This window comes from Sebastes umbrosus, chromosome 3 (genome assembly GCF_015220745.1).
Source record: "Sebastes umbrosus isolate fSebUmb1 chromosome 3, fSebUmb1.pri, whole genome shotgun sequence".
NCBI lineage: Eukaryota > Metazoa > Chordata > Actinopteri > Perciformes > Sebastidae > Sebastes > Sebastes umbrosus.
This window is the reverse complement of record NC_051271.1, coordinates 21,863,590-21,887,823: the sequence shown is the minus strand read 5'-3', so window position 1 is coordinate 21,887,823 and position 24,234 is coordinate 21,863,590. Positions and strand designations below refer to the sequence as shown.

General features: G+C 40.1%; 1 protein-coding gene across 1 annotated transcript; it reads right to left on the bottom strand.

The window, feature by feature from the left end:
* Positions 1-297: 297 nt before the first annotated feature.
* On the bottom strand, positions 298-24,232 carry gatb (glutamyl-tRNA(Gln) amidotransferase, subunit B). Its single transcript, XM_037765129.1, has 13 exons — positions 24,054-24,232; positions 20,544-20,697; positions 20,345-20,458; positions 11,894-12,092; positions 11,472-11,594; positions 11,245-11,358; positions 9,080-9,164; positions 6,990-7,034; positions 6,417-6,609; positions 6,078-6,211; positions 1,098-1,176; positions 825-962; positions 298-744 (listed from the first exon to the last, which is right to left on the bottom strand). Exons 1-13 carry the CDS (start codon positions 24,200-24,202, stop codon positions 619-621), a joined length of 1,653 nt encoding a protein of 550 aa, XP_037621057.1. The 5' UTR covers positions 24,203-24,232; the 3' UTR covers positions 298-618.
* Positions 24,233-24,234: the final 2 nt, after the last annotated feature.

The following is a 24,234-nucleotide window of genomic DNA, read 5'->3' as shown; positions in this document are numbered from 1 at the left end:
AGGGCAGCTGCAGTATGTACTAATAAAAAGAAAAAGGATGTGATTTGGAACACACCCACAATATAGATATGTAAGCTACTGCTGACAATGACCCTGATGAAGACCCACGTCGGTCATTTTAAATACATATTGCCATGTAAAATAAAGGCATTGTATTTTTTGCACAAACCCTACAGTGGGCGTTGAAGGAGAGCATTTCCTACTTTTTTGAGACCATATTCCAGCCATGCAATGAGCCCTTCACAAGACGAATGACGAATGACCGAATGTTCATACAACGCACTGCCACAGAGAGCATTACTTTGAAAAGTTTATTACTTTTTAAACACATAATTACAGAAGATAATGGTTGTTGTCAGATGAAAACATTGTTCAGTATTTACAAAAAATTTCAACCTCTCAGGAACAAAGGATGGTAGCTTCATTTCCAGCTTGACCGTCAATAGTTTTATCATTATATTATATTATCCCACTAAAGATCAGGTGACATGGACATGATTACTCTGCATTTTCATACATTTCTACAAGCATCACCTTCATATTGTTCCTCTTTTATGAAGGTCATATATTCCACGATGTGTCTGTGATGTGGCTGGGTGTTGCAGAACTGTCCGACCTTCACGAAATCTTCTCTTGTAAAATGGCCCTCACCAGAACCGGGTCAGCTCGGCCTTTAGTCTCTTTTTGAACCAGGCCCATCAGCTTGTTCAGAACTCTCTTGTTTCCACTTCTGATGGCGTGAACCTACAAAGAAACACAAAACATCTCAAACATGCAGCACAAACAATGTAGTTACATGTGAGAATGTGCATGTGAGTCCTCACCTCCTCAGGGTGTGAGTCCACCACCTTCTGGCAGATGTTGTGCAGCTGTGCGGTGTCACTAACAAGACCCAAATCCTGCTCCTGGATGATCTGAGGGGCCGTCTTCTTACCCGATGACCTCCACATCTCCTGGAACACCTGAGAGCAGAGAAACCAGGTGAGAAGCAGAACACAAACAAACACTTTAGCTGATGTGTGTGTGTGTGTGTGTGTGTGTGTGTGTTGAGTGACAGATAGAGGGGGATAATTGCATGCTCTGTGCAGCTGACTGACCTGCTTGGCAACCGAAGAGGAGATGTGTCCTGTTTCCTGGAGGTCCAGCAGCTCAGCCAAAGCAGAAGGAGAGACTGGGCTGGAATCAAATGAAGAGGTAATCAAATTACAGTTTTATAGACGCACTGAAGAATTAGTGATATAAAAAGGAGGCAGTGAAAGAGTGGGAGTATCAGACTGAAAGGACCAAAGAGTCAATCAACATTTGTGATTTGACTATAATGTGTTTGTCTTCTTGTTTATTCCCCAGGCTACCAGACAGAAAGAATCAAGAAGCCTGTTAGAATATATTAAGAGGAGACACAGTTTCATTCAGACCGTCCATCTCAGCTAAACCCCCTCCAAACATGGCCGAGACACGCTGGAAAAATAGATGAAAAGTATCCATCTTTACAAACACAACTCGATTTGGACGACATTCCAGACCAGGGTTACTTCTGCAGTTGACAGGGGGCCACACGGAAGCTCAAATAATTAATTAAAGGTGCTAAATACGGGATTGGGAGCATTTTTATTGCCCCTAAACGACTCTCAGCATGGCGACGGTGAGCCGGCGGATCACAGCAGTGCAAACAGAGATAACAGTGTTTACGCAACACATTCTCATCCCAACTCGTCACATACTGACGCTTTGTTACACCCCCTTGGCGTCACTTTAGGTTTTGGCATTGTTTAAGGAAAAAAAACGACATGGTTGGGATTAAACCTACTACGTTTGTAAAGTGAAAATGAAACTGAACACGGGACACAAACGGACATCTAACTGTTGCCGCGGATAGATTTACATTGTAGTTAGTAGACAGCCTGGTGCGTCTCATACCGACGCTAAAGGGGGCCTAGTGCGGTGGATTCTAGTGCCGTCGGCCGTGACAAAGCCTCGGTATTTGACGCCCTGGGAATGAGAAAGGGCCGGTTTACCTGATTGGGAACCGGAGGGTGGGAGCTACGCTACGTTTTCAGTGGTAACCACCGTATGAGAGCAGTGCAGAGCAGCAGCTGTGAGCTAGCCAGTGGGGCAAGCTCACATGCACTAAAAGCATGCGTGGCCTGCTGGCTAGGTCAACAAAGCACGGAGAAGCTCAGATTACAACACACAGAGAGAGAGAGTGACTTCATTCTCTGCTCAGGTAGACATTACTCCTCTATATCTTTACATAGACAATATCTGTTTGCTGCTATATAAATACTCTAAAATAGGCAGCCAAATAGCATTACCAACTGGTGTGATACAGATCTTTAGTACATTTACAATAACCAGTAAGTCAGCTGTGACACATGATCACATAAAATCTTAGCAAGCAAGCACAAAAAAAGGTGAAATAGTTAGGTAAAGTAATGAATAAATGATAAACAGTTAAAATAGTTAGCATGATCTTCGTTTTCACATTTTTACAGGGCATTAATGTAGGCCTGGTGGGATATTTCACAGCTCTGTCATCATGCTGTCACCCTCCCGCCACAAATCAGCCACTGGACCAGTTTCCCTCACAGGCAGCCGCCAGCACACCCAGCAACCATTCAGAGGGGAAACCCTGGAAGAGAGACTGGTCTCAGCTGGTGGAGGCGACCGAACCAGCTCCTAATGACACGTCATGTCAGGTGAGTTTCACCTCTCTCTGGCTGCCTGACCAATATGCTTCCAATTTTATATTTCATCCATCCTACTCACGGGGTCGGAGCCAGAGGGGCAAAAGGAGGTTTTGGACACATTATACAGGACAGCCGACATAAAGAGATTTCATATTTACAGTCACCATACGAACGCACATTTATCCTCATGAATTTTTTTTACACCCAAAATGCCAGTCAGTGTGTGTAGTTGTCTGAGATTCTCTGTTTCTTCCCCGCCTGCAGCTTTTGACAGTCCTGCCGGCCACTCTTTGTTTTTCTTTAACTCTCCTCCTTTCAACCAAAGCAAATGCAGCATCATGCATAAATAAACACCAGCTACTTTATGGTTTCCTCACACACAAACAGTCTGGCAACGGCAGATAAAGTAAAGCTCACAGCATCTGCGCTGACGCCAACCCATTATTTGTTTCAATTTCATTTGCTTTGTAACGACGGAGAACTTTTTATTCTAAGAAATGATCAGAGAATAAAATTACTCTTCAATTTCAACAAGCTGAAGTGAAGTTTCTAAAAGTCGTGATCTGGTGACTGACCTTCAGTCGGAAGCTTCACGAATACAACTCAGATGCATCCCTCGTTTTTCTTTTAGCCGCAGTCACTATTAAACTGCCATTTGAAGAAAACTGCTAGAATGAAATGGGTTTGTGATATCCAGCGTCTCAGTATGTCATAAACAGAAACAGTGGGAGACGACTGGTGTTATTTCTCCATAGCCGGTGGCTAGATAGGCAAGTGTGAAAGCTAATATGACAACTTCTCTTTCTATCAAAATATCAAAGATTTTATTCAATTTCAAGAGCGTGTTTTGGGAACATTAACAAAACCCAACATGTTGCAGCGAACAGGCCTTCAGCAGGGAGACATCAAAACAACACCTCCTTCCAAAAAGTACTGATTTCACTAATGTAATTGGATTTGTCAAAACTGATGGGCTGTCAGACTGTCGCAGGAGTTTTCTCACCGACAGACACACAGAGTTAGAGAATATGGGATGATTTATGACCTCACACATGTTATTGTTGTACAGTACGTGGCGGTCTAATCAGTGTTTGTGAACACTAAGAATCTAATAATCCTTCATGTCAATCAAACCAGACGGCTACGCTGCAGAATGCCTCATGGACAAGACAGATTTATTTGATCAAACTAAGGTTGATGTGCTGTCATTGTGCAGACATTGTAGCTTGACAATACAAACATTATTCTGAGCACTATATAGCACAGGGAAACCTTTTTTTTGTGTGGCAAAATGCTTTTTAATCCACAAGGAATAGAGAGGAAACAGTTCAATAACTCAAAAACAACTGAAGGATTGATTTTTTACAACTGAAGTGAGTTTGTTATGATGATTCTTGTTTCCCTGAACTTTTTGCTTTCACCTATTTCAGTAAATAGCCACTTATTATGTAAATTGAATATCAATAGCACTCGGGCTATTGTTTCGATGCAAGCTACGACTGCTGTGCATATAAAAAGGTCAGATTTTTTAAAACCATTAAGCAGACCTCATTCATTGGCACAGGCGTCACTAGATACTGAAGTCGTTCTAGCGTCAGCTGTCCATTCATGAGTCGTGATCATCGTCTCATTCACAGTCGTGTCAGCTGGCTAATTATGTTGAATCATATTCATGCAGGTCTACAGCACGGTCATCATATATATGATCACTTCTCACTGTTGTGGTGCAGTCAGACTGGATTTCGCTTCCCATTCACCTTTTTGTGAAAGGAGGCGAGACACATTTTATTTCATCTTATTACCTTATTTTGAAATTCTTAATTGATAAATAACATTTGCACTTAAACATAAGAAATGTGGCACTTCATAGTGAACAACAGGTCTATTTTTATTCATTTTATTGAAAAGAATAGATTGTTTTTCATTTAAATGTCTGGAAGAGCCCGGTAATAAAATCATCAAATCATATTTTAGTTGCTTTTTGTGAGTTTATATAAATGATGTGTTAAATGGACATTATATCGTCTCATATCGATGGCAGGCCCCTGAATTGAATCAAATCGAAATTGTAACGTGGCAGACTTTGTGATATTAGCAAATATCGTATCATTGTCCAAAGAATTTATATAATATTGTACCGTGATGAAACTTGTGATTTACACCCCTATTATGCACATGCCAACGCTGTTGAACTCCCTCCGCCATCCCAAAACTCCTTAAGTTTTTGGTGTTATCGATTTAACTTAGATCTAATGTTCATGCGTGTGTTTATCCAGAGGGGATTAGTTCTCCCTGCAGAACCCTCCCTGCTAATTGGATTTATTTTCTTCACCATATCTATCTGTATAACCATCTGCTATAAACGCTTGATTCCTTGAAGTTAGTGTTTAGTCATGAGTTACAGGATATGGAGCTCAACTTCTGACACCAGATGTGCTAAATCACTTTTAGATGACAATTAATTCTGACATGAAATCACAGTTTTTTCACACCAGTTAAACCCTTGAAGCAGTGGCTCGAGACAATCTTAAAATAAAGAGAAGCCTGACAGACATTTATGCCGTCATTACAGAGAGTTGAGAGATGACAGGAAATGAGTTCCCCGGCCGGACCTGAACTGGGGGCGTTTGGATTCATGGTCAGCTTATTAACATCTTAGCTAGGGAATAGTTTATCCTTTTTTTGGGCTTTTTACCTTTATTAGATTGGACAGAGAGACTGACAGGAAAGGGCTGCAGGTTGGATTTGATCCTGGCCACTGTGGTAAGGACTCAGCCTTGGTACATGGTACATACAGTAGATCTACCAGGTGAGCTACCCGGGCGCCCCTGAATACTTTAATTTTACTTTTAAGGATGTTTTATTTATCAGAGTAGGCCTTCGGGCTGAAAACTATTCAGTAATTCACAAGAAAAAAGCTTAAGTTTGAGTAAATTGAGTACATTTTGCTGGTGTTTTAGTCATGTTCGTCATTATTTGCAGTTTGTTTTTCTCTTTGAGTATTTCTTTTATGCATCGCAAGGTGTCCTTGGTTGTCCTGAAAGGCGCCACCAAATAAAATGTATTTTATATTAAGAGAAAAGTATCTCATGACCTCCTGATTCTCCAGTTGAAAGCAGCTACTGTAAATCCCTCTTTCTATGTGCACCTTTATGTTCCATTTCTCCTTCTGCCACAGCTCCAAATCAACATTTTCAGATACAGCATGCAAAAGGTACAAAATGAGCGAGCCAATCGTAAGAGGTCTTAACATCTAAGACCTGAGCACTGGCAGCAGAATAGCTCTGCATTCATGAGCCAAAAAAAAAGATCAAACCGGTAAGACAAACAATAAGCATTATGTGATTGTGGTAAACAAACATGAAGGGATGTGTCGTGTGAACGTCTCACCTCTGGCTCACACTCATGTCTTGCTGTTTGAGGTGACCCACCAGCTCATTTGTCACCCAGCCAATCACCTTCCTCGGCTCCTTCTTGGTCGCCTTCAACACCGCCTCAAAGAACTCCACCAGCCCGTCCTCGTTCTGCAACAAAGCGCCACGAAAAACACTTTCATCACCTCACATGCATATTATCTAATTAGGATCAAATCAAGCCAGCAGAGTCCAGCAGTGTCCAGCTGCCAAGTACAACTGCAGCCAAGCTGACTCTGCTTGGACCTGATCAGATGGCAATTAAAATAAAGATGCAGGGAACGGATTTAGTGAGGGAATCAACTTATAAACTCACCACCAGGGTGAAGCTGTGCTCGGGCAGGATGCCGTACGTTTGCACCAGCCTGTCTCTTTTGACACTGGGCAGCTCTGGCAGCCCTTCCCTTATCTTCTGCACCACCACCGCCTGGCACGCATCAACGCCAGCGGGCAGCGATGCGTTATCCTCATACACAATCAGAGGGGGCAGGTTGGGCTCTGGCATGAACCTGAAGGGAGGACGGGTGGAGAGAAAAAAAGGGATGGGAGGGGGGAGAATGCTTTATCAGCAGCACAGATAAGCTTAGAGAAGAGGAAGTTGGCTTTTGTTTGGATACCAATAGTCCTCTTGACACCACACTTGTCACATTTCACTTACTCCCCTTATCATCTGACTCCATCAGCTTTAAATCTGTCCATCTATCAGTCCCCTCCTAAACTCAAACACTCAAACGACCGAGGTCCAGATATTGTTTATTTCTCTCCATCTAGCTGCCACTCAGAGGCTTTCATCCTCTTTCGGTCCCCACTGAGGGTAAGATCATCTTCTGATATCATAACTCTACGTCGATAAACACGAGCTCCAGAGAGTCCACAAGCTCACACTCACCTGTAGTCCTGCAGACCCTCTTTGTCCCTCATAGGAGTGGTCTCCCTGGAGAAAAAACATGCAGACATCATAAATGATCAACATTTTGATTTATTAACATGTAGTCAAAGCTTTCAAGAACTTCAAAATGGATATTAGAAGAAATTTAGCTGGAGTTGCACCTTTGACAGCTTTGTAATATTGCCTAAAGCTCAAACAATTAGGTGATTGATCAATTAGTCAATTTATAGGAAATTTTGTTTACATCATGTTTCGATTGAAAAAGCCAAAACTAAACTGGTTCAAGCATCTCAAATGGGAACATTTGCTGCTTTCCCTTTTTTCTGTTATAGTAAACAGAATATTTTTGGATTTTCAGACTGCTGGTCGGACAAAACGAGACATTTGAATAAGTCAACTTCCGCTATGGGAGGTTGTAATGTGTGTTTTTTTTTTACAATTTTCTGTTATTTTATAGACCAAATCATTGAGAAAATAATCAGCAGATCAATCGATAAAGAAGAGACTCACTAGTTATAGCCCTAAACCCTAACCCCAGCTAACTGCAAACAAGAACAGGTTGAAACCTACTGTAGCATATGGCTGGACCTGGTATGATCAATATACTGCAGGATTAGTAGTAGTATAGTCAGTGGTGTCTATAATCTGAATTCCTGGGTATTAAATGTTCATCTGCAATTTTCTATAGTGGTCCCAGTAATATTTTTTTTAAAGTGTACTGAAGTAGCATATCACATGACGTAGTTAAGCTACGTTTGAGACTGAGAACATCACCACAAATACTGATATACTGAATATATCTTGTAAAACATTATTTACGCAAATGTAGATCTCCTGTTTTTGAAGCATTTAAAACAAATTTTTAAAAATTAATTTTATTTTAAGTAATCCCGTCTCAAATACTTTTACGAGACACTTTTATAAAACAGCTTATCCTTTTTTTAAATAATTTATTTTATTATTTTACTTCTTAATTTAAATTATTTGCTTTTATTGGTATTTGAGACAGTCATGTTCTCAGGTGTATGGTTGTTTGAACTTTTGTATTCGATTTTCAACGGCGTAAACAACAGACGCACACTGCCGTTGTAGTCGCCATACCGTGGATGTTGCGTAGTTGTCATTCTGATCCAGACTGGCCAATAGAGACGTGTCTCTCAGCATAGGTCCTAACCACGAAATTCAGCTCAACAAAACTTTTGGATTCGCAAGCAAAACTTGTGGATTTGCATTAATACATTTTTAATCACAAATTTATTTTACTTGCAATAAAACATTTTTGGATTGCATGTCCATAGTTTTGCTCACAAATACACTTTTTGACGGCAGTGTGGAACGTTTTACTGTCAAACCTATTCGGTTTGCTTGCATAATAAAGAGTTACAGAACTAACTTCATAGTGTTCAGGCACGCAGTGGCGTTCGCAAATGCTGAGTGCCATTTTGCAACAGCGTTTATAATTGCCAGCTGGCGATATAACATCGATAACAATATTAAAACATCGAACAGCAGGAAAAAAGGAAACTAATAATGACTTCACTGGCTTTCCACATCCCATATGATTGATCGGGCAATATTTTGTTTTCTGTAGTGATCTTTTGTTTTTGCTGTGGTGATAAAGATTCAGTGACAGAATTTTGTATTTACAGGCCTGGCTTTGCCCAAAAAAGACTGGGAACATGAGTGGTGACGTCTTCCAGTCAGCCTGGCTATCTAAAAAAACAACAACTATGTAGTCAAACCTGTAGCCACCTCCACAGACAGGAATGAGAAGAAAAAGCCAATCACAGGCCATTGCACACTCTATATAACACGCTCCACCATGAACCTCAGACATGTAAAGGCCTCACGGGAAGGAGGCAGATCGAGGCCTCAGCTGTGAGAACGGCGGCTCATTCTGTGAGCTCATAAAGCCTGTGAGTAGCACATAGCTCACGGATAACACAGGATGACGGCGCCATCCAAATGGCTCTATTCATCATGATTACCACGATGGTTCCTCCTCAGCAAAGCTTAGGACTAATGAAGCAGGCAGAGCTCCCAGTCACAGGGTGATTGTCCTGGCTCAGGCTGCTCTGTCATCCTCTTACCCTGATTTGGAATCATACGCCCGGGTCTCGTTCCGCACCGTCCCCCCTCTCTGCAGGACCTCGATCTGTCTCTGGATCTCGTAGTCTGGTGACGTAAAGGAGAACATGACCACAAATACAGTTTATTCAAGTACACACAAATATAATTTTGTGGTAAATGACAAACATCTGCTCTGATACACCGGCACTCCTCAGCCGTCTGACTGCTGCCCCATTACAGCTGTGATAAACCGTGTTTTTAAATACCAGAGTAAATGTGATACAGCTTCATTGATAAATAATTCAAGCACAGCACCGCGGTGTGTCGAACCACGCTTAAAAACCTGCACGTAAAATGATGAAATTTTCCGGCTGTGGGTCTTTGTCAGCTTCTTCTAAGTGAAGCTCAATCAACACTCAGTGAAGTTAGAGTTGACATAAAATCAATGCTTTTTTAAAGTGAGCAGCAGCGAGAAGCCAATTCAGCATCACACGCTGCTATCACACAGCTAATTGTTTGTGACTGGTTGTCAGTACTAAACTCAAGCTTCACAAGTTACCGTCAATATTAACTATGCTTCCTGTCTTAATGTCAATTCACAAAATTCCAGCTATCTTGTTTTCATTTCAACAAAAAAAACAAAAACCTATGAAAGTAATAAAAATATGATGTTTGAGTATGCATGTGTTTCTCTTTGGCTTCTTTGTAGATGTATGTGTGTTCGAACCAGTATTTAAATCCTTTACTTCAATAAAAAGAGCAATACCACACTGTGACAATACTCCATTACAAGTTAAAGCTGTTGTTGTCGGTGGTATTATAGCTGTATGTTTATCTGACGATTGCTGTATGGCACAATTTCCGAAAGGCCTAATATCTATCTATCTATCTATCTATCTATCTGTCTATCTGTCTATCTATATATCTATCTATCTATCTATCCATCCAATATGTAAAATGTATAAAAAGTACACATAATGCAGAAATATGGGCCCTGAGAGTGTTATAATATTAGATATTATATAACTGGATTATTATTACTAATGCATTAATGCATACGTAGCATGTTACTGTTGTAATTTGTCGAGGTAGAGCTCATTTTAACTATTTTATGTACTGTTGGGTAGTTTAATCTATACCGTAATGCACCATATTTTTTATGTAGTGGAGAAAAAAGTACAATATTTCCCCCTGTATTGTGGTGGAGTAGAAGTATAAGGTAGCATGAAATGGAAACAATCAAGTAAGCTACAAATAACTTGCTGTTTTCCGGGAAGTTATCTGACAAACTCAGTGGGCTGAGGCCAATGATGAAGTGCCTTAAACTTGCATTCTTTCTAACAGCCAGCAGGGGGCGACTCCTCTGGCTGCAATAAGAAGTCTGATTGTATAGAAGTCTATGAGAAAATGACCCTACTTCTCACTTGATTTATTACCTCAGTAAACATTGTAAACATGAGTTTATGGTCTCAATCACTAGTTTCAAGTCTTCTTCAATACATCATGATGTTCATTTATTAAATTATGGTCCCATTTAGAGTCAGATAGACCATAAAGCAGGGTATGATTTAAGGCGTGGTTACCTTGTGGTTGACATGTTGCTACCACGGCGTTGTCCGCTCTGGGAGAGCTTTAACCCTTTCACAGTGTGTTTTCAGTACATGAAAGTTAATAATAACCCTTTTGGTCGCCTAAAATGTCTTATTCAGCGTTCGGTTGACGCCCTGTAAAATGGCAAACTGTTGTTATTTAACAAACGAGATACAGTGTGCTAATCGGAGAGCTTTAGGAGGTGCTGGTAGGCAAATTTTGTTAACTTTGGATGGAGACAGGCTGGCTGTTTCCCCCTGTTTCCAGTCTTTGTGCTAAGGTAAGCTAACAGGCTGTAGTTTCATATTTGCTGTTCAGACAGTAGCAGTAGAGTACTTGAGTAAATGAACATAGTTACATTCCATCACTGAATGCCTCTTGCCTTTTACTATCAGTTTGACTTGTAGCATACACATAATAACATACTCTAAGTAATTCTTTCACAAAAAGCTCTTTACTTTCAGAGTGTGTGTGTGTGTGTGTGTGTGTGAGCAATCATGCAGCCAGTTGAGACATGGAACAATGTTCCTCCCTAAATACCCGTCACACTCTTAAGCCATCCTTCTTTCATCCTTTCTTTACATTTTAAATGTACCTATAGCCCTGGCCAGGAAGCGGACGCTGTTGATGTTCTTCACCTCTGTCCTGACGCCCAGGGGCTCACCTGGTTCATGCACGGACACATTGGCATCCACTCTCAGCTGACCCTCTGTGGAGAAAGATCGACAACATGCACACTGAGTGGGAAATAAGTTTAGGTTTAGAAGTTTAACAGCTCAGAAAGAGAGAGAGAGACAGAGAGACAGAGAGTGATTTCCATACCAGACATGTTGGCTTGACAGGTGCCCAGGGCTTGCAGGATGAGCTGCAGCTCTCTGACAGCTGCAGCAGCCTCCTCTCCACAGCTCATGTCTGGCTCCATCACCAGCTCCATTAGACCTACACCTGACACATGTGAAGACAGCTGTGTTTTACATCTCTACGGTATCTATCTATCCCATGAAACTCTGTGACAAACCTCAACAGTTCTCGCTTTGTTGAGCAATTTAAATTTATAGAATAACGTCTGCGTCAACATTTTTTTCCTCCGGTTTTAAAGGAGAAGGTTGTTGTTCTAAAATATTTATTGCACTGTCAACAAATTTCATGAAAAGACCAAAACCAACAATGCGGTAGTATGTCTCTCAAAACATATATAACAGACTTATCCTTTAAAATGTGGGGCGCAGACTAACGCTCTCTACCTGCTCTGTTGAGGTCTATGAGTGTCTGGCCGCGGAGGTCATCGTGGAGACTCTTGCCGCTGTCCTGCTCCAGCTGGATCTGTATGATGCTGACAGTTTTCCTGATCACCTGGCTCCTTTTTTTTCCTCCAAGGAGGCTGTAAGTCAGCACGCCATCTACTGCGATGGGCCGCCGTTGCTGAGTAATCTGATATCCAGCCTGAAATTTGAAAATACATCAGCTTGATTGGGATGAAATTCAATCCTGTAAAAGTCTGGGCAGCAATGGGTAGTAGTAGTAGTAGTACAAGTAATTCCAACTAATACACCAGTCATGAATAATTGTACAATGCCATCCTTTAAAGGGATAGTTGGTTGTTCTGAAGTGGGGTTGTATGAGGTACTTATTAATAGTAGGTGTATTACCTACAGTAATTGATGGTCGGCGTGCCCCCAGCTTGGAGAAACAGATGGGAACACCGACACCGGAGGAAAGCAATACAGCGCTGTGGACGGGGCTGGCAGAAAAACATATTTCAGACACCTAAAAAAATCAATATCAGTTTAAGTGTACGCTATATTAAGAATATTTTCACTGCTTTATCTTGCCGTCAGACAGCCCTTTCCTTCTCCTTTCCGACTGGGAACTGAACTTAAAGTAAAATGTATCTATGCTCTCTCCCAAGCCAGCAGGCTCAGATGACAAAAACAGTATAGATACGTTTCACTCTCAGTTCAGTTCGCCGTGGGAAAATATTCTGAATATAGCATACACTTAAACGGATATCAATTTAATACTGAAAAAAAAAAATGTTTCTGCCGTCCCCATCCACAGCAGTACATTACTTTGCTCCGGTGCCGTCGATCCTGTCTGTTTCTTGATGCTGGGGGCGTGCCGACTGTCATCTACTGTAGGTAATACACCGACTATGGATAAGTACCTCATACAACCCCACTTCCAATCACCCAAACTATTACTTTAACCTCTTTCAGAAAATAAAACGCTAACTGATATCCTTCTAGCTCATTTTGGAATAGAGTTGTGTGATATAACCTAAAATCTATATGAAGATACTGTATATGATCAGATTTACCTTTAAAACAATACGTTTCTCCTGCAGTGCATATATTTCCTCTCTAATGCTGACTTCTGATATGTATGTCTTATGATAATTACATTCACGCTAACTGGTAATGTTAATTACAGTATGATGAGAATACTTGGCTGTTGACTGACTGGTCTGCAGTGGTGTAATATAATGAAATAATAATACTTTGTTACAGTGCTTAAGTATTTTTTGGGAGTATCTGCACTTTACTTGAGTTTTTATATTTCTGTCAACTTTCACTTTAACTCCACTACATTTCCTAAATAAAATGTGTACTTTTGTTCTTTAAATCCTTTAGATTGTGAAGACCTCGTTTTATAATGTAGCCTCCGTTTTTAAAGTGGTGTACAAGTTAAGAGGAATAAACAGCATTTACATGTACTTTTACTTTCAATTCTTAAGTACATCTAATATCAGAAGTTTACTTTTGATACTAAAGTACAGTAAATATCAAACACTTTAAGACTTAAAGTAATGTTCTAATAGATGACTTTAACTTCTATTAAAGTCATTTTCTGGTTAGGTGTGTACTTTTACTCAAGTGTGGCTTTCAGGTACTTCATCCACTGCTGCTGGTTGGTTGAACTTTTGTGAGATATTGCTTGTTGTAGCTATTTTCAGTGTATAGACATGTACTGAAAATTGCAAAATTAGTAAATTTGGGTCAGTAAAATATACATAATGCAAATGAATGGAATGATCCCTCATTTGTGTAACTATAAATTATAATTTTTCAATAGGAAATACAGAAAATTATGGATGTTAGATACAGTTTTCTGGTAGAGGGAGTCTGTCAGTGAAACAACAATGAAGTATGCCGCAGTCAGTCAGTGTCACAGGTCTATGTAAAGGTGACTTAAACCCAGTGCTGATTGGCTGGGCCGTCATTATAATGCAGCGGGAGTGCTGCCGCCACTTCACTCAAGGTTCCTACTCAGAAAAACATAAGAATAAATATTTCATCTGCTCCCTCTACTTCCTAAAAGAACCGGCTGCCCCAAGTATTAATTCCCCACGTTACTATGGCAACCACATCACAGGAACTACACATTAATCATACTTATGCTAAAGAGAGTGAGGACGTGGGAGAAGAGATTGGGGGGCTGTTAGTCACCGGCTCTCTGTACAATCGACACAATCTATCACCTCCTCCTTTTCAAACAAGATGAGAGGAAAAAATACACACTATTGGGGGGATTTTCTTTTTCAATTCCTGTTCTTCTCGGTGGATTCAATCTTTAAATCTGCTGGATTTTCGTGAATACTGCTGCGGCTTCGCAGAAATCCCCTGTTTCTTACTTAATCTTTTCATGAGTTTCGTCTCAGCCGTTGAAAATGTTGTATCTGCCGGATGAAGCACGAGCATGTCGTACTATACATTCAGGAGCATCTGTATAAGTGAAGACATCTCCTGCATAATAAATCAACTGCTGTTGCTATATAATGAAGGGTGAGGCAAGTCTGCTGCTAATAAGATCCTGGTTGCCACATTACGTTTTCCCCAATTATTCTCTCTCTAGGCCCTAATGAGCAGTGATGCTCCAAACACTCGCTGTGACTCCTCGTCCTCTTTACATCCAAAGTCACAGATGCATTGGACAAACACATACACAAACTCCAAACTCATTTCCATGTTGTGAGCCGCTGAGTCATTCTCTGACTAATTTCAAAGTTGCCAAACAAACAAGACTCAGTCGGCCGTCTCGCTCCTCGCACCGGCACACTGATGTTTTTCTCAGCTGCTCACGGGGGGCCACAAAGACCTTCATAGCTCTCATTAAACACATGTCAAAGCTTCAACAGCCAGGCCATGTCTGTGTATTTGAGAACTTTAATATCTCAAGGAAATTGTAATTATTTGTTTTTGCTGGTAGGTTATGTGGAGCTGCTGATGCATGTTATTAAAGGGCTGTTAGAAACGTTATACACGTGCTTTGTCTGCCACTCCAATAGAAAGAGGGAATGCTGGTTGGACAGCAGCATTAATCATTTAATGAGCAACTGTGGTGTTTTACAAAAACGCAATCAGGGACTTCTAGTGGAAGATATCAATAATGTACAACGCAATTTACAAATGTATGTTTCAAGGGCGGGATAATTTCCCCCTCGATCCTGCTACTGGTTTAGTTTTACGAGCATAGATTACACTCAAAGTTCAGGTCGAGTGTGAAAAATCTCCCATCATCTACATAATTTAGAATTGACTTTAAGGTTCCCCTCCTTGTTTACAAATCGCAAATTAATCACACATTTTTATATCTGTTCAAAATGTACCTTGAAGCGAGATTTGTCAAGTATTTAATACTCTTATCAACATGAGAGTGGGCAAAGATGCTTTCTTTATGCAAATGTATGTATATATTTATTATTGGAAATCAATTAACAACATATAGCAATGACAAATATTGTCAAGAAATCCTCACAGGTACTGCATTTAGCATAAAAATATGCTCAAATCATAACATGCTGAACTCAAGCCCAACAGGCAACAACAGCTGTCAGTGTGTCAGTGTGCTGACTTGACTATGACTTGCCCCAAACTGCATGTGATTATCATAAAGTGGGCATGTAAAGGGGAGACTCGTGGGTACCCATAGAACTCATTTTCATTCACATATCTTGAGGTCAGTGGTCAAGGGAACCCTTTAAATATGGCCATGCCAGTTTTTCCTCACCAAAATTTTGCGCAAGTTTGGAGCGTTATTTAGCCTCCTTCCTGACAAGCTAGTATGACATGGTTGGTACCAATGGATTCCTCAGGTTGTTTAGTTCCATATGATACCAGTATCTGCTACAACCTCCGAAAGATTGATTGCGTTAATGCGTTAAAGACATTAGTGGTGTTAAAACAAATTTGCGTTAACGCATTATTACCGCATTACCTTAGACAGCCATAATACAAAGCCCTTACTGGGCTAGGACCAGGACCAGGACCCTTGTTAACTATCTGCCTTCAAGAACACTGCGCTCATCTGCTGCTGGTGTATTGGAGGTTCCCAGCAACCGCTGAAATTAAATCCACAACCTTTGTCAGTTACGCCCCCAAACTATAGATATCAGGGAAGCAAGCTCAATAAATATTTTTAAAACAGAGCTGAAAACTTTTAAACCTCGTTCACTTTAGCCTTTAACCAGCTCAGGCCTGAAATTCTTTTTTGCACTTTGCTTTGCACTTATTAATTTTAATGCCCTTCTTCTAAAATGTATTTTACTTCATTTATGCATTATATGAATTTTCTTTTTATTCTATTTTATTATTTCTTAGATTTTTTTATTCTATTTTAACTTTTCTTTCTGTTTTCTTTTCCATCTAAATGTTTTAAATATTATATTTGCATGTGAAGCAGTCAGTGCATGTAATGTCTTTATTGTTAAGCACTTTGAGCTGCATTTCTTGTATGAAAGGTGCTATACAAATAATGTTTATTATTATCAATAATAATAATAATAAAAATAATTTATAATAATGATTCAATATAATGAAAATAATAATAATAATAATAATAATAATAATAATAATAATTAAAAAAAAAATGACTTCAGTTTATCACACAACATCACTCACTTTGAGCAGCTGATGAGACTAATGCAAACTAAATAAGCATAAACAAGGCAACAGCAGGTATTGTGCACACAGTGAATCTAAAACACAAACAAAGGTTCAGGCTCAACCGGCCCTGCTGTGTGTGTCAACTGTTGAGAGTCATTCCAAAAGGAGGTGATGCAATCTTCGGCAAACACACAAAAAGAGCAAGAGGAACCCAACAGTAATCCCGGCGCTTCTGGAGGGGATTTTGCTGCAATTTCAAGATGCATGGACTTTCTGGGGAGATAATGTATCCCTATCATTGTGATTAAAATATGTACTGCTGCAAATGTGTGATAACCAGTGAAGTCTGTGAAATATTAAATGGAGAAAAAAACCCTCCATCTATTAAGATCTACAGAAAACTGTTGTGCTCCATTAAGCCTTATCAGTCACATTTTCACAATATAGCGAAGGAATTAGAGCAGAAACTAATCAGACATATCAAAGGAAGAGTTAATATATTTCAGTGCTATTCAGTAATAAAAATAGTGCCATAAAAATACCAGCCGACGCTCATACTCAGCTTGCTACTTCATGGGGGTACTCACATTTTAAGCCACTTCTCTGGGTCGTTTCTATGAAATACCACCATAGGAATTCTACCTCTCAAGTTCTTCATTACCCTCCTCATTACCTTGCCCAAAGCTGTGTTAGCATAATATCTTACCGGGGAAAGGCTGACTTTGAACTCTCAAAACTCCCCAACACCTTTCTTCCGAGAATTTCTAGATTTATTAGAAAAGGTCTCTGCAGGGCAAGTCACTGTAGAGTTCCCATGACATTTTGTCTTTTCCGTCTAAGCCTTAAAATGTCACTCATAATGGCAGTAAAATTACCCTTGGGCTCTGCGGGGTTGGGAAACTTTGCCACGCGAGCACTCCATTACAGAGAGCAAAGTGAACATCACTTGGGCAACACTGTTAAATAGAAATATCAATGTTAAAGTATTTCTTTTAATATACCACTACCACTACCTTACCAGACTGCTATTCAGCTCATACGGCCTGTTGTTGGATATTTAAATACTAACCACATTCCCATGTCTGGACTGATATGTAATTCCTCAAATACCTGGTTGGCAAACATATCTCTTTGATTCTTGAAGAGCAGTACATTTGGAAACTGCAATAAGAGGAATTTAAAGCTCCAATAAATCATTTTTGGCCAGTTGGAGGTAGCGGAAAGACTGAAATATCATCACCTTTTAAGTTCATATGGCGAACTTGTTAGCAAACTGTTGCTTATTTAAACATCCAGCAGTTACGGAGCAACCAGCGGGCAACTCTGGATCTGACAAGTGAAGTCAATGCAGAAGTGTCTTAAACTGGGATTCTTTGTAATAGCCAGCAGGGGGCGACTCCTCTGGTTGCAAAAATAAGTCTGATTGTATAGAAGTCTATGAGAAAATGAGCCTACTTCTCACTTGATTTTTTACCTCAGTAAACATTGTAAACATGAGTTTAGGGTCTCAATCGCTAGTTTCAAGTCTTCTTCAATACAGCATGATGTTCATTTAGTAAATTATGGTCCCATTTAGAGTCAAATAGACCATAAAGCAGGGGATGCTTTAAGGCGTGGCTACCTTGTGATTGACAGGTCACTACCGTGGCGTTGTCCGGTCTGGGAGTTGTTTCAGTTCATGAAAGTTAACTGTAACATTTTGGTCGCCTAAAATGTCTTATTCAGTGTTCGGTTGTACTTATAGCTCCACCCTCTCGTGTCACTTCTGGTTGCAAAAAAACAAGATGGCGATGGACAAAATGCCAAACTCAAGTCTCAATCTACAAACCAATGGGTGACGTCACTGTGACTATCCGTCCACTTCTTATAAACAGCCTATGGTTAAAACAGAAGCTGGGTTTTGATTCCCTAACACACACTAATTCTAAGCAGTTATGTATGCAGTGTATTCGCACTGGAAAAGAAACAAAAATACTGAAAAAAGTCAGTATGCAGACTTAAAATGATTGATTTTTGGCTATGCTTTTGATTGCCCCACAATGCAATGCACAAAGGAAATTGTGGTACTACTCACACCTGCAAAAAAATTTAATAAATTGCAAATGGTAGCATCACGGTGACTACATCCACTTCTTATAAACAGTCTGTGGGAGCAACATAAGCCTTCATTTGGAGTCATGTTTCTGGCCACCTGGTGAATGTAAGTCCAATATTCACTCTCTTTTTGGTCTCCATCAACTCCTGAGGGGAATATCTGTCTCTTTAGCCTCTAAATGCTCCACTATGTTCACCAGCTGTGTCTGTCTGCTGTTTTGTGTTGAGCAGGCGGTGTACAGTGAGTTTTTAGAGCTTTTTCACTGAAAACAGCTGTCTGCTGCTGCTGAAAAGGACACTATGAGAGCGGTGAGAGTGAACCAAAACAGTAACGCTGTGAGCCTGACAGCTAAACAATGAGCTGAAGCTCAATATAAAACCGAGGGGAGCTGCAGATTTGGGTGCCAATTCTCTGTAGATTAATCACTACGAGCAGCCCCGTTTACATTGTTATTTGATACATTGAAATGTAGATTATAGCCGCTTTAAACCTGCACCTATGTGTAATGTGAAAGGTGTCACTTGTGATAAAAGCACTGACTCTGCAGTTCCTCTCAGCTCGATGGAGCATTTTAGCATCTTTCACCTCATTCTTTTGGTGTTATGGTCTACTGCATCTTTACCATTTTGGTTCAGTCTCACTGCTCTCATCATCAGCACCATGTCCAGCCACAGCAAGCAGCTACTTTTGGTGAAAAAGCTCTGAAAACCCACTGCATACTAATTAGCCAGCACCAAACATCAGATAAACACAGTTAGCGACTAGCTGATGAACAAACAGTAGTAGAGTAATAGTGCCAGATATTTCCCTCAGGAGTGGATGGAGACCAAAACAGATTATTAAGGATAAAAGGATTTCATTCATCAGATAAAACAAGTAACAAGACTGCAAATGAATACTAATGCTGCTCTGTGTATGCTGGATTTATAAATAGGCAACATGCCAACATGTTCATCATATTTACTGTATATGAATAACATATTAATGTTGTGTTTACAGTTTGTTCTGCTTCCCTTTAAGCTGCAGAAATAAATAAATAAATGAGTTAATTAATGCTGCTTTAAAGGACTCAATGGTAACTACATGAGGAGTTTCAATTAAGAATGAGATAGACACTATTAGAAAACACCAGCGCCTACTCTGGTGTCTAAGTCCATTATAGGTAACTACTGAAGATTGGAGTCATTTTAGGCTTACAAATATTTTCCTTTTAATCTAATTTTCATAATCAAATGTATCACACCCAGAGATGTTCAGTTAAACAACACCACCTGGGGTTTTTATGACTCCAATAATGATTCAAATTATGTGAACAAAAGAAAGCTATCCCCAAATTATCAGCAAAGGCATGGAGAAGGAAATGACCTGTGGATAATGTAAAAATAGAAGTGCACTGAAGGAAATGCGATGGCAAGTGAAAACACACTGGTCGTTTTCTTTAACAGCTTTTCAGTGTCATTCGTCTGTACAGTACGTGTGGAAATGGCATTTTTGCTGCTTCAGCAAGACCTGCTCACTATTTCAATTAGAGCTCAGGCCGGGAGAGTTCAGTGATGGAGAAGTCGGAGGCAGATGAGGACGGCTTATATCAAAGCAAAAGCAATGATGCAGCATGATGTGCAGGACCATAGAGTCTTTACACTGCTGTTTGTCAGGTGAAGTACCCCCACTAACGTCTGTGCTCACACTTCTTAAAACCTAGATTTCTAAAAACTCACAGGGAGGTCGGCGTAGAAGTAGTGTTTCCTGTCAAAAAGTGATTTCTTGTTTATGGTGCAGTTGAGAGCCAATCCTGTCATCACTGCTGCCTCCACACATCGTTTGTTCAGGACCTGGGAACACATAGTGAGGGACATTACCTGATGACGAAGCGTTCACAAAACAACAAGTTATCTTTGTTTGAATTACAACGCTTACGGGTAATGTGCCTGGTAAGGATGCGTCAAAGGGCGACACCAGGGAGTTTGGAGGTGCTGAGAAGCGAACCGATGAGCCGGAGAACAGTTTGGTGTTGGCGTTAATTTGGGCATGGACTTCCAAGCCCACCACTCCAACCAGCTGCTGGGGAGCACTGAGAGAGAGGAGACAGGCATGAGACAGACATGATGAGCAAATCACAGAAAGCTCTAGTGGACTAAGGAGAACTAAATCAGCCAAAACGTATCTGTATAGGGTGTCTGTTGAAGTGAAGCCAATGCTGAAGTGCCTTAACCTTGCATTCTTTCTAACAGCCAGCAGGGGGCGACTCCTCTGGTTGCAAAAGGAAGTCTGATTGTATTGAAGTCTATGAGAAAATGAGCCTACTTCTCACTTGATTTATTACCTCAGTAAACATTGTAAACATCAGTTTAAGGGTCTTAATTGCTAGTTTCAAGTCTTCTTCAATACAGCATGATGTTCATTTAGTAAATTATGGTCCCATTTAGAGTCAAACAGACCATAAAGCAGGGGATGCTTTAGGGCGTGGCTATCTTGTGATTGACAGGTCACTACCACGGTGTTGTTCAGTCTGGGAGTTGTCCGTGTTTTTGAACTTTACCCTTTCATAGTGTGTTTTCAGTTCATGAAAGTTAATTGTAACATTTTGGGGTGCCTAAAAATGTCTTATTCAGTGTTCGGTTGTACTTATAGCTCCACCCTCTTGTGTCATTTTTGTGCAAAAAACAAGATAGCAACGGCCAAAATGCCGAAATCAAGGCTTCAAAACGGCAGTCCACAAACCAATGAGTGACATCACAGTGGCTATGTCCACTTCTTATAAACAGCCTATAGTTAAAACCGAAGCTGGGCCTTGATTTCCTAACACACTGATGGATTTGTGAGAATCAATGTCTAAACTAATGTAAAAACTATATTACACCTAGCAAAGTGAAATCTTATACTTCCTCTTACTTACATACTTGAGTTTAAGCATTATTGAAGTTACAGAGCTGTCCATCAACATTTGTTATGAACGTTGTGGTCACTACAGCATTGCATTGTGGGATATTTATGTCCCCATAGTGTCCAGCTTAAAGCTGAAGTAGGCGAGATTGGAGCAAATATGACTTAAAAAAAGTTAATTTTATAAAACGGTCGCTATATCATGACAGTAGTACATGAAACAGGTAACCTGAAAAAGAATCATGTGCCTCTGTGTCCTCCAGTGTTCCTAACGGCATCTGCAAGATTTCACAGACTGGAGGAAAACAAGCAGTAAGAGCTGATCTGAGGTCTACCGTCCTGCTGGCTGTCAATCACTTGCGAACTCCAACCAAGCGGTCAAACTAGGCAGCGCTGATCAAATATGAATCAATATTATGTTACGTCAATGCCTATTTCTCGCCTCAAATGTTTTCAGAATCATCTTGTAGTGCACTGTTTAGCTGTAAAATGAGAAAGTTTGTGACGCCGCCGCCATTGTAAAATCTGTTGAAGGAACGCCAAGTTCCGGTCACATTACCAGAGCATAGCCAATAGAAACGCTCTCTCAATGAAATGACCTGTGGTTGGTCAAAGTCTCCCGTCACGGGCTACATTTTCTAAAGCCTAAAAAAGGAGCCCTGAGGAGGTGCAGAAGTCTAGTTATCTCTCAGAACACTTGAATTACAATATGCCGAAAGGTTATTATGGAACGTTTGCCCAATGATGCCAAAAATATACTACCTACTGACACTTTAATGTAATATTTCACCAGGAATAGTATACAATTTGCATACTATTTGTCTCATACTAAGGTTTCGGACATACTAAAAGATCTCACATGCTGTTTGACAACTGACTTCAACGGATGTTCTAAATCCATGCGCAGTTATAACAGTTATTTTGCTTCACCCTAGTAACGAGTTAGCTTTCTTAGCAATTTCACTAGTTTAACCAAACTACGACAAAAAGGATCACAATTAGAACACAGTTTACTTTTCTTCAGTAAATTAGGGAGTGGCCACAGTAAATCCTAAGCCTAATTTATTGTTTTAAAGGTCCCATATTATGCTCATTTTCAGGTTCATACTTGTATTTTGTGTTTCTACTAGAACATGTTTACATGCTGTAATGTTAAAAAAAAAACTTTATTTTCCTCATACTGTCGACCTGAATATACCTGTATTTACCCTCTGTCTTAAACGCTCCGTTTTAGCGCATTTTGACAGAATTGTAACAGAATTGCGTAGCTAGGCAACAGCTTGGGTCCATGTGTACTTCCTGTCAGCTGATGACATTCACATACACTGCAACCAGGAATGAACTGGGACACATTTAGAATGTTTGCATTTTAAAATTGTGTCAAGGGTCTAAATATTGTATATTTGTGACATCACGAATGGGCAGAAATCCTGACAGCTTGTTTCAAAAGTAGAGTTTCTGAATACAGGCTGTGTGTATTTCTCTGTGGATTGAGTGTTTCGATACTTTCACAGTATTTATATAGGACTTAAGCCTGCTTTAATTTTTTCATTTTTGGATCTGAACTGGACGAGCTGGAGGTGGTGGCAGAGGGGAGGATGAGGAGGAGGCTGGACGCTATCCTGGAGAACCCCTCCCATCCCCTCCATGATGAGCTAGTCAAGATGAGGAGCACCTTCAGCCACAGACTCATCCCCCCTCGGCACAACACAAAGCGCCTGGGTCAGTCCTTCATGCTGGTAGCCATCAGGCTCCACAACCAAGGCTGACCCCCATATGAGAACTATGAGGACTTTAAGAACTGTATCTGCAACCATGTTGGACTCTAACCACTGGCGCACTTTACACTTTACTTTACACTATACATCCTATATACCACTTACTTTACACTATACATCCTATATACCACTTACTTTACACTATACATCCTATATACCACTTACTTTACATTATACATCCTATATACCACTTACTTTACACTATACATCCTATATACCACTTACTTTACACTATACATCCTATATACCACTTACTTTACACTATACATCCTCTATACCACTTACTTTACACTATACATCCTATATACCACTTACTTTACATTATACATCCTATATACCACTTACTTTACACTATATATCCTATATACCACTTACTTTACACTATACATCCTATATACCACTTTATAGACTGCACATATGTACATATTACATTTATTTATTGATTAACTGCACACACTATGTTCACCCATTCACTCTGTATCTTTTATATCTCTATTATTGTTTTTATATTTTTTGTATACCTGTACCTCTCCTGTGTTTCACTCTGTTTGCTGATGTTGCTGCTTTGACACCTGAATTTCCCTCCGGGGATTAATAAAGGTTCATTTTAACTTATCTTATAATAAAAAAACATGAAAATCTCACTTTTGTATAATATGGGACCTTTAAGGACACCATGTCGTTTACTGACTTTACTGCTCACATACAGTAGAGTTGAAGTGCAGGAGAGCAGGTCATAAACAAAGTGATCAGCAGCCTCACTTACCGTTTCTCTCTCAGCTGCGGTTGTCTGTCGCATCTTGAGCTTGATGTACTTATCCTCCTAATAACACACAAACCCTTTGGATACAATACTGATATTCTTTTATTCATATTATGTAGCAGCTCACTTGCTGCAACAGAGGATACAGCCATGTTGTAATATCCCAGTGAACACGGGAGGTGTA